General features: G+C 47.9%; 1 protein-coding gene across 1 annotated transcript in view; it reads left to right on the top strand.

The window, feature by feature from the left end:
* The window catches only part of VWF (von Willebrand factor), a 220,778-nt gene extending 212,616 nt beyond the window's left edge, over window positions 1–8,162 (top strand). The window contains 5 exon segments of the mRNA XM_064142874.1: window positions 130–173; window positions 5,564–5,569; window positions 6,328–6,394; window positions 6,397–6,420; window positions 7,832–8,162. Of these exon segments, the coding sequence (XP_063998944.1) occupies window positions 130–173; window positions 5,564–5,569; window positions 6,328–6,394; window positions 6,397–6,420; window positions 7,832–8,020 (330 nt within the window). The 3' untranslated portion in view covers window positions 8,021–8,162.
* Window positions 8,163–13,182: the final 5,020 nt, after the last annotated feature.

Below are 13,182 nucleotides of genomic sequence, written 5' to 3'. Positions count from 1 at the left end.
TAATTTTTGTTAAAGATAAAATTTTTTTTTTTTCCTAATGCTGTTTTAAACCTCTCCCTGTGCTCTTCTAGTAGACCCAAATGTGTATGGCTTGTGCTGAAATGAAAGTTTCCTTTCGTGTCCTTTCAGGGCAGAATTGCAAAGATTGGCAGTACCTGCTGTGACACATGTAAGTAAACCAGCCAAAAAGGGCTGGAGCGCCTCTACTCTGAGGCTGAGGGGGACTGGGGTTGTAAGAATCATAGAATGGTCTAGATTGGAAAGGACCTCAAGGATCATCCATCTCCAGCCCTCCACCATAAGCAGGGACACCTCCCACTAGAGCAGGTTGCTCAAGGCCTCATCCAACCTGGCCTTGAACACCGCCAGGGAGGGAGCATCCACAACCTCCCTGGGCAACCTGTGCCAGTGTCTCACCACCCTCACTGGAAAGAACTTCCTCCTGACATCTAGTCTAAATCTCCCCTCTGCCAGTTTAAACCCATTACTCCTTGTCCTGTAACTACAAGACCTTGTAAATAGTTCTTCCCTCAGCTTTTCTGTTGGCCCCCTTCAGATACTGGAAGGCCACTATAAGGTCTCCTTGAATCCTCTCTCCAAACTGCAGAGCCCCAACTCTTGTAGCCTGTCCTCATAGCAGAGCTGCTGCAGCCCTCTGAGCATCTTCATGGCCCTCCTCTGGACTCACTCCAACAGTTCCATGTCCTTCTTGTGTTGGGGGCTCCAAAACTGTACACAGTACTCCAGGTGGGGTCTGATGAGAGCAGAGTAAAAGGGGAGAATCTCCTCTCTTGCCCTGCTGACCACACTTCTCTTGTTGCAGCCTAGGACACAGTTGTTCAACCTGGAGAAGAGAAGGCTCCAGGCAGACCTAAGAGCAGCCTGCCAGTAGCTGAAGTGGGCTGAATGAAGGCTGCAGAGGGACTGTTTGCAAAGGGCTGCAGTGACAGGAGGGACCTTAAAGCTGCCTTCCAACACCTAAAGGGATGCTACAGGAAGGCTATAGAGGGACTTTTCCTAAGAGTGTCTAGAGACAGGACAAGGGGGAATGGTTTGAAGCTGAGGGAGAGCACGGTTAGACTGGAGCTTAGGAAGAAGTTCTTCAGTCCAAGGACAGTGAGACTCTGGAATAGGTTGCTCAGGGAGTCTGTGGCTGCCTCCTCCCTGGGGATTTTGGAGGCCAGATTGGATGAAACTTTGAGCAACTGAGCCTAGATGAGAGGTGACCCTGCCCATGGTGGGGAGGTTGGAGCAGATGATCTCTCATGTCCCTTCCAACCTGAGCCATTCTGGAAATCTGTGAAAAAGTCTTGTGTGAGAAACTGTGGTTTGTGAGCTGCTGGGTGAGGAGCTGTGTGTGGCATAAGGTGCATGTGCCAGTTTGAGGCTGGGTGATATCTCTAAGAACCACAGTTGTGCAGACCTCCAGGATGTAGAGTGTTCTAGGAGGTGTACCAGAAAGTGTAACCTTTGTATTTCACGCTGACAATCCTGCATCCCTTTTAAAACTGACTGCAAAGTCAGTATTGTCCCTTTCCCCCTTCTCTCTCCTCCTGGGAGGGTGCCCAGTTTCTTATCTCCTGTGGAGGAGTCAGGCCTGCGTCTCATAGAATCATAGAATCAAGCAGTTGGAAGAGACCTCCAGATCATCCAGCCAACCTAGCACCAGCCCTATCCAATCAACTAGACCATGGCATTAAGTGCCTCATCCAGGCTTTGCTTGAGCACCCTCCTGGAATATCAACGCTTGGTAATGCTGCCAGTTATGCCCAAAAGTGGACTTACTGGGGCTAGAGCTGCTAAGCTGAATATTGCACTGTGTCACAGTGCTTCTTGGTATGGGGTAGAGAGGCAAGGGTTAGGGAGGGGGCATTAGGGCCTGAGGATTTCAGGTTTTGTATGTAGCTTTAGCTTAATGAGATTGTTGTAAGCCCAGGTGACAGGACTTCACAGAGAGAGTGATTGGCATTGAAAGGGCTTCCCAGGGAGGTGGAGGAGTCACTGTCCACTGAAGGTGTTCAAAAAAGACTGGATGAGTATTTCAGTGCCATGGTCTGGTTGACTGGATAGGGCTGGGTGCTAGGTTGGACTGGCTGATCTTGGAGGTCTCTTCCAACCTGCTTGATTTTATGATTTTATGACTGGGCCAAGGGCTGGGTTTGAGTTTGTGCATTTATATGCTTTGCTATGCTTACGCACTGTGTAAAGCTGTAACCATTGGATCTTGGGATTGTCTCTCCATTTAAACTTTCCCATTCCTCTAATCCTGCTGTGAGCAGTTTTCTTTTGACTCCTTCTGCAAGAGAATCACAGAAATATTCAGGTTGGAAAAGCCCCTCAGGATCACCAAGTGCAACCAAGAACCCTACTCTGCAAGGTTCACTCTAAACTATATCCCCAAGCATCACTTCCATACGACCTTTAAACACATCCAGGGTGGGTGACTCAACCACACCTACCTGGGCAGCCTATTCCAATGCCTGACCACTCTTTCCATGAAAAAATGTTTTCTAATGTCCAGTCTAAACCTCCCTAGTTGCAGCTTGAGGCTATTCCCTCTTGTTCTATCACTCTTTAAGTAGGAGGTAGAAGAGCAATGTCTGCTCATTAAACTGCACCAGGGCAGTTTAATAAAACAGAGATCAGCAATGTGGTTAAAATGACTCAACCAACAAGTCCACACCCTCTGACTGAGCCACTCCTGTTGTGCTTTGTCCTCTAGAACACATGTTCTGACAGTACTCACAAGTGCCTAGAAAGAAACAAATGCTCCCCACACTTTATGCAGATGTTAATGTATGAATGCTTTATCCCTATTGTTCATCTCAAGCCACCACAGGATAATATTGCAGGCACAGTTGAATCAAGTCATATCTCTTGACACTGAATATGTGAGGCCAACCACTTCATAAATAAGCAATCAACATAAAATCAATGACCTCACAAAAGAGAACCCTGGTGGCACTAAGGTTGTCTTGATGAGTGTCCAGTTCTGGGCCCCTCAGTTAGAAGCCAAATGGTGAGGTGCTTGAATGTGCCCAGAGAAGGGCAGCAAGGCTGGGGAGGGGGCTGGATGCACAGCCCTGTGAGGAGCCAGTGAGGGAGCTGGGAGTGTTCAGCCTGGAGAAGAGGAGGCTCAGGACAATAGCTTCTCTACAGGCTACTCGAAGGGTACTTGTAGCCAGGTGGGGGTTGGTCTCTTCTGCCAGGCATTCAGTGACATAGCAAGAGGACAAAGACCTAACTGTGCAGGGCAGGTTTAGGCTGGATGTTAGGAAGAAGTTCTTCACAGCAAAGTGATTGGCATTGGGAATGGGCTGCGTGGGGGAGGTGGTGGAGTCGCTGTCCCTGGAGGTGTTTGAAAGGAGGCTGCATGAAGCGCTTAGTGCCGCCATCTAGTTAATTAGAAGGTGTTTAGGTGATAGGTTGGACTCGAGATCTCGAAGGTATTTTCCAACCTGCTTAATTCTGTGATTTCAATCATACAATAGCAAAAAAAATGCAGGGTAAAGTCCTTGTAAGAGGTTGCATTCTTGGTCCAGCATCCTGATTGTGTCAGTTTGGGAGCCAGCCCTGCACAACCTTGCTTTCATGACTCATCTGATGTTAAAAACTGGGTGCATAAGAAGGTTTTTCTTACATGAGGAAGAATTGCAGGGATGGTTTTTTCATTTCCAAAATGAATCGACTGATGCTCTTGTGAGCAGTGAGCAGCCTCTCAGTTTTCTCCTTTGTAAAGAAAAATAAAATAGAAATTAATTAATAACTGCAGCTCATTTAAAAGGGAAAAAAAGGAACAAAAGATTGATGTTGTCTTTTAAGCTCAGAAAAACAACATTTTGGCCTCATTACCTTCCTCTTCCTCCCATGCCTGTGCTAATAAATAAAAGATAGCCCAGGCACAGCAGCCCATCATCACATTGGCACAGTAGCTGCTGTAATAATACCTCTGATGAATGATGTTAACTGCAAGAGAGATTGCAGCCATTGCCTGCCTGTATAAGCACCGAGAAATGGAAGTCAGAAAGCTATTGAGACAGGCTGTCAGCAAATGGTTCAAACAGGTCATTTAATTGAGAGAGCATTAACCTACTGAGCTTCAAGTAAGGAACACTGAAAATTATTTATTCACAAAACCAGAGCTAAACATTTGAAGTCAGGGTGGTGTTGGGCAGAGTCTGCTCATTGAGAACTCTTTTGTTTGCTTTCTGTTAGTTCGCTCTTGCTTTGAGGGACGCTCACTTTGAGAAGGACATTAAGGTCATAGAATCAAGCAGTTTGGAAGAGACCTCCAAGATCAGCCAGTTCAATCTAGCACCCAGTCCAATCTAGCACCCAGCTGTATCACTCAACTAGAACCATGGTACTAAGTGCCTCATCCAGGGCTTTGCTTTGAACACCTCCGGGGACAGTGATCTACCACCTCCCTGGGCAGCCCCATTCCCAATGCCAATCACTCTCTCTGGCAACAACTTCCTCCTAACATCCAGCCTAGACCTCCCCAAGCACAACTTGAGACTGTGTCCTCTTGTTCTATTACTGGTTGCCTGGCAGAAGAGACCGACTCCTACCTGGCTACGGTCTCCCTTGAGGTAGTTGTAGACAGCAATGAGGTCACCTCTGAGCCTCCTCTTCTCCAGGCTGCACACCCCCAGTTCTCTCAGCCTCTCCTCCACAGGGCTGTGTTCCAAGCCCCCTCCACCAGCTTCATCGCCCTTCTCTGGACATGTTCCAGTATCTCAACATCTCTCTTGAATTGAGGAACCCAGAACAGGACACAGCACGTGGCCTGACCAGTGCTGAGTACAAGGAGTGTCCAGAGTAAGGCAGCAAAGCTGGTGAAAGGTTCTAGAGAACAAGTCTAGCAAAGGAGAGCCTGAGAGAACTGTGATTGTTTAATCTGGAGGCTGAGGGGAAACCTCATCTCTTTCTGCAATTTCCCAAAAGGGAGGTTGGAGCCAATGGGTCTTGGTGTCTTCACTCAAGGAACAAATGACAGGACACGAGAAAGTGGGCATGGGGAGGTTTGATTGGGCAAAAAACCTTTCTTAAAGGGGTTGTCATGCACTGGAAGAGGCTGCCCAGGGATGGTGGAGTCCCCATTCCTGGAGAGATTTAAGAGGAGTGTAGAGTGGTTTAATGGTGAATGGGACAGTGTTGGGTCAATGGTTTGCACTAGATGATCTTAAAGGCTCTTCCAGCACAAATCATTTTATGATTCTATGATTCTTATCACTGCAGCTGAGGGGGAGAAGAAACCCCCAGCTCCCCAAAAGCACAGCTCAATACATATATTCATTGAAAAGATACAGTGATTAAAAAGGTGCTGCCTCTTTGCAGCAGTAAAAACAAACTTATCTAAGGGAAATATCACCTGCCTAAAAATGTCCATATTGTATAGGCCTTTCAAATTCTTATTCCCATTGATGCTTGCTTGATACAGCTCAAAATTGAAAAGTTATCTGTTACAGTGTAGGTCTGTTCCTGCTTGTTGCTCTGTTTCAGGCACTTCCATGCACTGTGCAGCCCAGAGAGCTGACTGGTATTGTTTGTCTGCATCAAGAGAAGTGTGGACAGCAGGTCAAGGGAGATGATTGTCCCCTTCTACTCCACTCTGGTGAGACCTCACCAAGAGTACTGTGTCCAGCTCTGGAGCCCTCAACACAGGAAGGACATGGACCTGATGGAGCAGGTCCAGAGGAGGGCCATGAAGATGATCAGGGGCTGCAGCAGCTCTGCTATGAGGACAGGCTGAGGGAGCTGGGGGTTGTTCAGCCTGGAGAAGAGAGGGCTCCAGGCAGACCTAATAGCAGCCTGCCAGTCATTGAAGTGGCCATCCAGGAAGCTGCAGAGGGACTGTTTTGCAAAGGCTTCCAGGATAGAATGAGAGGCAGTGGTTTGAAATGAAAGGAGGGCAGACTTAGATTGAATGTTAGGAAGAAATTGTTTAGCATGAGGATGCTGCAACACTGCAACAGGTTGCTCATGGAGGTAGGTGAGCAACATCCCTGGGGATATTCAAGATCAGGTTTGAGAATTCCTCTGAGCAACCTACTCTAGTGGAGGATGTCCCAGCTTGAGTGCAGAGGAGTTGGACTGGATGAGCTTTGGAAGCTCCTTCCAGCCCAGCCCATTCTATGGTAATCACACATGTCTGCATAAACCAAAGGAGACACACCTGAGCCTCTTGCTGGGTATCTTACCAGTAATGACCTCACACCAACAGTAGATCCAGTCTATGAAGGTGAGAGTCTTAGAAAAGCAATTGTCAGCACTGTCCAAAAACATGGCTTCCTTTTCCTTTTGTTAACTTGTTAGGTGTGGAAGTGAATGTCGACCTGTAAGCACCCAGGACTTGCAGTATGAGAAAGTCAATGGGTGTGTAGCTGAAAAAGGAGGTGCGCAATTTCTCATTGTGAGGTAAGCAACCATCCTTGCCCCATCTCTATCCCAGAAAGACAAAGCTTCTGCCTCCACTATGGCTTTGCTCCAGCAAGTGGCACATCACTTCCCATCCTTCCTCATGGATTCAAACAGTGTAAACCTCATTGCACTGATTTCCTAAAATCATTTAGTTGTCCCAAACTTTCCTTACTCACACTGACATGAAAAAAAGGACAACACAGTAAAGCATAAAGGCTCTGATCACACCATTCTCCTTTGCTTCCATCAGAAGCATTTCACCATTCTGGCTTGCCAAGTTGATTTACAGGAGTATAATTATTTAAACACCTGAGAGAGCCAGAGTTGTCCATGGGACAAAGTCCAATTAGAGGCCTGTGTCTAGTGAAGTCCCTCAAGGGTTGCTCTGGGACTAGTGCTAATTCATATATTCATCACTGATCTGGATGAGGGCACAGAGAGTATTGTCAGCAAGTTTGCTGAGGACACCAAACTGGGAGGAGTGGGCTGACACCTCTCAGGGCTGTGCTGTCTTTCAGCCAGACCTGGGCAGGCTGGAGAGTTGGTAAGGGGAGAAGTTGAATGAAATCCAGTAAGGACAAGTGTAGTCTTGCATTTGGGAAAGAACAACCTTATGGACCAGTAGAGGTTGGGGGACTGACCTGTTGAAGAGTAGCTCCAGTGAAAGGGACTGGGTGGTACTAGTGGACAGAAGGGTGACTATGAGCCAAGAATGTTCTCTTGTGGCCAAGAAGGCCAATGGCATCCAGAGGTGGATAGAAAGGCTGTGATTAGTAGGCTGAGAGATATTCTCCTCCTCTGCTCTGCCCTGGTGAGGCCACATCTGAATATCGTGCCCAGTTCTATGACCCTCAGTTCAAAAAGGATCTCAGGGGACTTCCTGAGAGCAGCACAAAGCTGCTGAAGGCAGTGGAACATGTTCCTTCTGAGGATAGGCTGAGGGAGCTGGGACTTGGAGCTTGGAGCAGAGAAGCCTGAGATCTGCCCTCTTTCATGTTGACCAAGATATGCAGGACAGTGCTGTGAGGGCAGAACCAGGCTCTGCTCAGGAATGTCCAATGACAGGACAAGGGGCAATGTGGGCAAGCTGGAGCAGAGGAGGTTCCATGGAAACAGAAGGGAAAACTTTTTCCCCGTGAGGGTGGTGGAGCTTTGGGGCAGGCTGCCCAGAGAGGTTGTGGAGTCTCCTCCTCTTGAGACATTCCAAACAAGGCTGCATGTGTTTCTATATGACCTGTTCTATGCGATCCTACTCTGGCAGAACTTGATCTGTAGAGGTCCCTTCCAACCCTTAACATTCCTTGATTCTATGAACTCCAGACAAAGCCATCCATGGATATTTTGAAGGAAAGAACCTGGATTCTGGTTGCGCTGTTCAAACTCAGTATCTCTTTTTTTCCCCTTTCAGGGCAAGTGCAGAAGCAACACCAGATACTCTGCTCAGAAAGGGCAATGGGAGGACGTGTGCAGCTGCTGCACAGCCACTCAGACCACCATGGTGACAATCCCCCTGAGGTGTGCCAACGGGACAGTGGTGCAGCATTACATCCCTTCTGCCTCTCAGTGTGAGTGCCTCCCTCGGAAGTGCACAGAATGAAGATCTCCAAGGACTTTAATCTCAAGCTTTATGATGAAGGAACTTCACAGTGCAAGCCTCATTACTCTCTGTAGACAGTTTTACGCAGTAGAATCCTAACTAGTGGTATCAACATAGCAAGCAATAAAGCTTACTAGCTCAATGGAGCAGTCTTTCATTCTTGGAGTGGTTGCTTGCAGATAGTGAAGAAAAGTGCTGAACAGCCCAGTGGAAACTAATCCAGAGCACTGAAAAACAAAAAAAGAGCAAAGCCACAGCAGAGTAACTGAAAGAGTTTTTCTTAAGAGTCATAACCCAAAGCCATTTTGCTTTAGCTTCTGAGATACTCCACCCGCATTCTTCCCTTCAGACCTTAGTGGTGCACTGTAGACTTTCAAGATTTGGGTCATTTTTTGACTTTTCAGTCAGGGAACAATTCTGGCAGAACTCTTCATAGTAAGTGGGTGATGTTCTTGATGCTTTACTTCCTCCCCAGTCAGGGAGTAACTATAGGAAGACAGTGATGTTCTTGCTATAGGAATGATACTGGTTATGGCTCAGGCAACTAAACGTCTTTCTGCAGTGCATTTACACGTTCCTCCTGAGGCTGAGTGCAAAGAAATTGTGCTGAGGACAGTCTTTCTAACTTCTTCAAGTCCTCACTACTTGTGAATCACAGAATCACAGCATTTTTTAGATTGGAAAAGCCCTTCAAGCTCATTGAGTGCAATCATCAGTTTCACACTGACAAGTCCTTGACTAACCCAAATCCCTCAGCACAACAGCTAAGCACTAGGAATCACTGTGGTTGCAAAGGAACACCAGGATCAGCAAGGCCAACCTTCATCCCAGCATCCTTCATCAGTAGACCACAGCCTCAAGCACCACATCCACTCTCCTTTTAAACACCTCCAGGAATGGCGACTCCACCACCTCCCTGGGCAGCCTGTTCCAGTGCCTGACCACTCGCTCAGTAAAGAACTTCCTCCCAACATCCAACCTAAACCTCCCCTGATGCAACTTGAGGCCATTTACTCTTGTCCTATCATTAGTAATTTGGGAGAAGAGACCAGCCCCAGTCTCACTACAACCTCTTTTCAGGTAGTTGTAGAGGGCAATAAGGTCCCCTCTCAGCCTCCTTTCCTCCAGACTAAACAGCCCCAGTTCCCTCAGCTGCTCCTCACAGGTCATGTTTGCCAGACTTCTCCCCAGCCTCGTTGCCCTTTTCTGCACCCACTCCAGCACCTCAATGTCCCTCCTGTACTGTGGTGACCAAAACTGGACACAGTACTCGAGGTGTGGTCTCATGAATTCTGAGTACAGGGGCATGATCACCTCCCTGCTCCTGCTGGTCACACCAATGAGGCTGAGGAACAGCTTTTACCTCATTACCTCCGCAGAGCAGCTTGATGAAAAAGCTCATCAGCAATCCACCATTACATTCCAAGTACCAGGAATTCATTTAGAGAATTATAGAATGGTTTGGGTTGGAAGAGACTTCCAAAGGTCATCCAGTCCATCCTCCCTGCAGTCAGCAGAGACATCCTCAACTAAAGCAGGTTGCTCAGAGCCCAGTAACCTGATGCTGAATATCTCCAGGGATGAGGCCTCAACCACCTCCCTGGGCAACCTGTTCCCGAGTTTCACCACCCTCAGGGTAAAGAACTTGCTCCTTATGGCATCTGCTACAAAAGTTAGAGTTGCTTCACAGAATTGCCAGTGTCAGATTTAATTTAGTTACTGCTACCCAGGGATAATTTTAGCATGTTTTAACATCTACTTGGCCTAGTCAGGCTACAGAATATTTCTCCCTGGGAGTTGATGATCTTGATGGAATCTGGGTCCAGTGAAGCCTTTTCATTGCAAAGTACTAAGTTCTTAAAAAAAAAATGAGAGAGGAAAAAACATTCATTCCAGCAGCATTTTTGAAAGACAAGAAATATTTAAACCTCTCATGCAGGTATGTATTTTACTATTACCATTGTTACTATTACCATTGTTAGAGCTGCAATACCCTCCCAAAACTTTCCAGGTGTTTGTGACAGAATTATTAAGGCTTAGGAATAGCTTATGTGGGAAAAAAAAAATCACTGTTACTCCAGTTCTAGCAGAAATATTCTTAAACATTATCTTGTCCTGGTGGGGTGAGGGTTGAACAAGATGACCTTCAAGAGTTCCCTCCAGCCCAAAGAATTCCATGATTCTATGATAGTGAAAAGCATCTCATGAGGTTCCATAAGGCACAGTGCAAGGTTCTGCACTTAGGTCAGGGCAATCTTGGATATCAATACAGGCTGGGGAGTGATGAGTTTGAAAGCAGCCCTGCTGAAAGGGATTTGGGGGTGCTGGTGGGTGAGAAGCTGGACAAGAGCCAGTAATGGGCACTTACAGCCCAGAAGGCCAATGGCAGCCTGGGCTGCATCAAAAGCAGCACGGCCAGAGATGGAGAGAGAGGGTTCTGCCACTCTACTCTGCTGAGATCTGCAGTGCTGAGCTCCTGCAGTGCCATGTCCAGCTCTGGAACCCTCAGCACAGGAAGGATATGGACCTCATGGAGCAAGTCCAATAAAAGAGTGACAAAAATGATCAGGGGGCTTCTGGAGCAGCTCTGCTATGAGGACAGTCTGAGTGATCTGGGATCATTTGACCTGGAGAAGAGAAGGCTTCAGGGACACCTTAATGATGCATTTGAGTCTGAAGGGGACCTACAGAAAGGCTGAGGAAGGGTTGTTCAGAAGGGCTTGTACCAATAGGACAAGGGGCAATGGCTTGAAACTGGAGCAGAGTAGATTTAGGTTGGACATCAGGAGGAAGTCTTCACAGTGAAGGTGGTAAAATAATTGAACAAGTTGCTCAGGGATGTGGTTGTGGCCCTGTCCCTGGTAACATCCAAGATGAGACTTGATGTGGCCCTGTGCTATCTGATCTAGCTGGAACTGTCCCTGCTGATTGCAGGGGGGTTGGGTACGATGTTGTTTGAAGGGTCTCTTCCAACCCAGTGCAATCTATGAATAGCTGGAAGCACAGAAGAGTGAGTGAACCTGTGAAGCCTAGCAGGGTAGGTCAGGAAATCAGGCTATCCTTATGCAATATTTTTGGCTGGCATCTGTGGAGATGGAAGGCATTTCAGATGACATTGTCGCCATTGGCCCTGGGTCATGAGGAGGAAGCTTTTGAGATGGTGAGCTGTTGCTCCTCCTGTAAATATCAAGGCCAAATGATTAAATGGGTCAAATCCCCTCCTCAGCTGCATGAAGGGCAAACAGAAACTTCCTTTGTGCTTTCAGCTAAAATGCCAAACGGTATCATCATAGTATCACAGAATGAACCACGTTGGAAGAGACCTCAAAGATCATCCAGGCCAACCTAGCACCCTGCCCTGGCCAATCAACTAGACCATGGCACTAAGTGCCTCATCCAGGCTTTTCTTCAACACCTCCAGGGATGGCGACTCCACCACCTCCCTGGGCAGCCCATTCCAATGCCAATCACTCTCTCTGCCAGGAAATTCTTCCTAACATTCAGCCTAGACCTGCCCTGGCACAACTTGAGACTGTGTCCCCTTGTTCTGTTGCTGGTTGCCTGCGAGAAGAGACCAACCCCCACCTGGCTACAGCCTCCCTTCAGGTAGTTGTAGACAGCAATGAGGTCAGCCCTGAACATTCTCTTCTCCAGGCTGAACAACCCCAGCTCCAACCTTGGGGAGAGAGACCAGGTTTTAGCTGGCACAGGTCCCACTTGCTGCAGCAGAGCTGTCACTAGTTTTCCTTGTTGTAGCTGGATCTGGATATCAAACTCCCTGATGGATGGCTTTGGGTTACCCAAGTAATCATCCATACAGCAGGTCATCTGAAGGTGAAAGTAAGCAATTCCTGGACCAGCAGGTATCCAGACTGGAGAAGACTTCAGAAGAAGAATGGATAGAGGGTAAAAACCTCTTCTTATAATTTCACATCTTTGTCAGTGATATGGACAGAGGAATCGAGTTCACCCTCAGCAAGTTTGCAGGTGACACCAATCTGTGTGGCACAATTGACTTGCTAGAGGGAAGTGATCCATCCAGAGAGACCTGGACAGGTTGGAAGTGGTCCCAGGCCAACCTCATCACATTCAACAAGGCCAAGTGTAAGGTCCTGCACCTGGGTCAGCACAATTCCAAGCACGGATACAGGCTGGGTGAGGAACAGCTGAGAGCAATCCTGAGCAAGAGGACCTGTGGGTCTGGGGTGATGAAAAGCTCAACATGAGTTGAGAGTGTGCCCAGACAACAACTGTGTGCTGGGCTGCAGCAAGAGCAGTGTTGCCAGAAGGTCAAGGGAGGGGATTCTGCCTCTTTATTCTGCTCTTGTCAGACCGCACCTGGAGTACTATGTGCAGTTCTGGAGCCCTCCAGTACAAGAAGGATATGGAACTGTTAGAGCAAGTCCAGAGGAGGCCATGAAGATGCCCAGAGGGCTGCAGCAGCTCTGCTATGAGGACAGGCTACAAGAGTTGGGGCTCTGCAGACTGGAGAAGACAAGGCTTCGAGGAGACCTTCAAGTGGCCTTCCAGTATCTGAAGGGGGCTACAGAAAGGCTGGGGAGGGACTATTGACAAGTTCTTGTAATGACAGGATGAGGGCTAATGGGTTTAAACTGGCAGAGGGGAGATTTAAACTAGATGTTAGGAAGAAGTTCTTTCCAGTGAGCGTAGTGAGACACTGGCACAGGTTGCCCAGGGAGGTTGTGGCTGCTCCCTCTCTGGAGGCATTCAAAGCCAGGTTGGATGAGGCCTTGAGTGACCTGTTCTAGTGGGAGGTGTCCCTGCCTATGGCAGGAGTTGGAACTGGATGATCCTTGTGGTCCCTTCCAACCTAAGCTGTTCTATGATTCTAGAACTGGTGGACTGGCCTTTTGTTTCCAGCAGCATCCTCACCCAGACTGACCTTTCTTAGCTCATTAAAGCTGACAGGATTGCAGACTCAGGCTTCGTGACTGCAGACAGGTCTTCTAATCACATAAGCTGGGGCCTGGCTTGCACAAATCTCAGCGTGGGGAGGACATGCAGGAGCATCCGGGGAGTAGAGGTTGGAACCACACTTTCCTGGAACTGCTGAAGAGCAGCCACACGCAGCAACAGCAACGTGGGTGGACAGGTCTGCCCAACAAAGAGGTGAGCATTCACAGAATCACAGAATGGTAATA

The sequence above is a fragment of the Pogoniulus pusillus genome, chromosome 4, assembly GCF_015220805.1.
Source record: "Pogoniulus pusillus isolate bPogPus1 chromosome 4, bPogPus1.pri, whole genome shotgun sequence".
Lineage (NCBI taxonomy): Eukaryota > Metazoa > Chordata > Aves > Piciformes > Lybiidae > Pogoniulus > Pogoniulus pusillus.
This window is presented reverse-complemented; position numbering and strand designations above follow the sequence as displayed.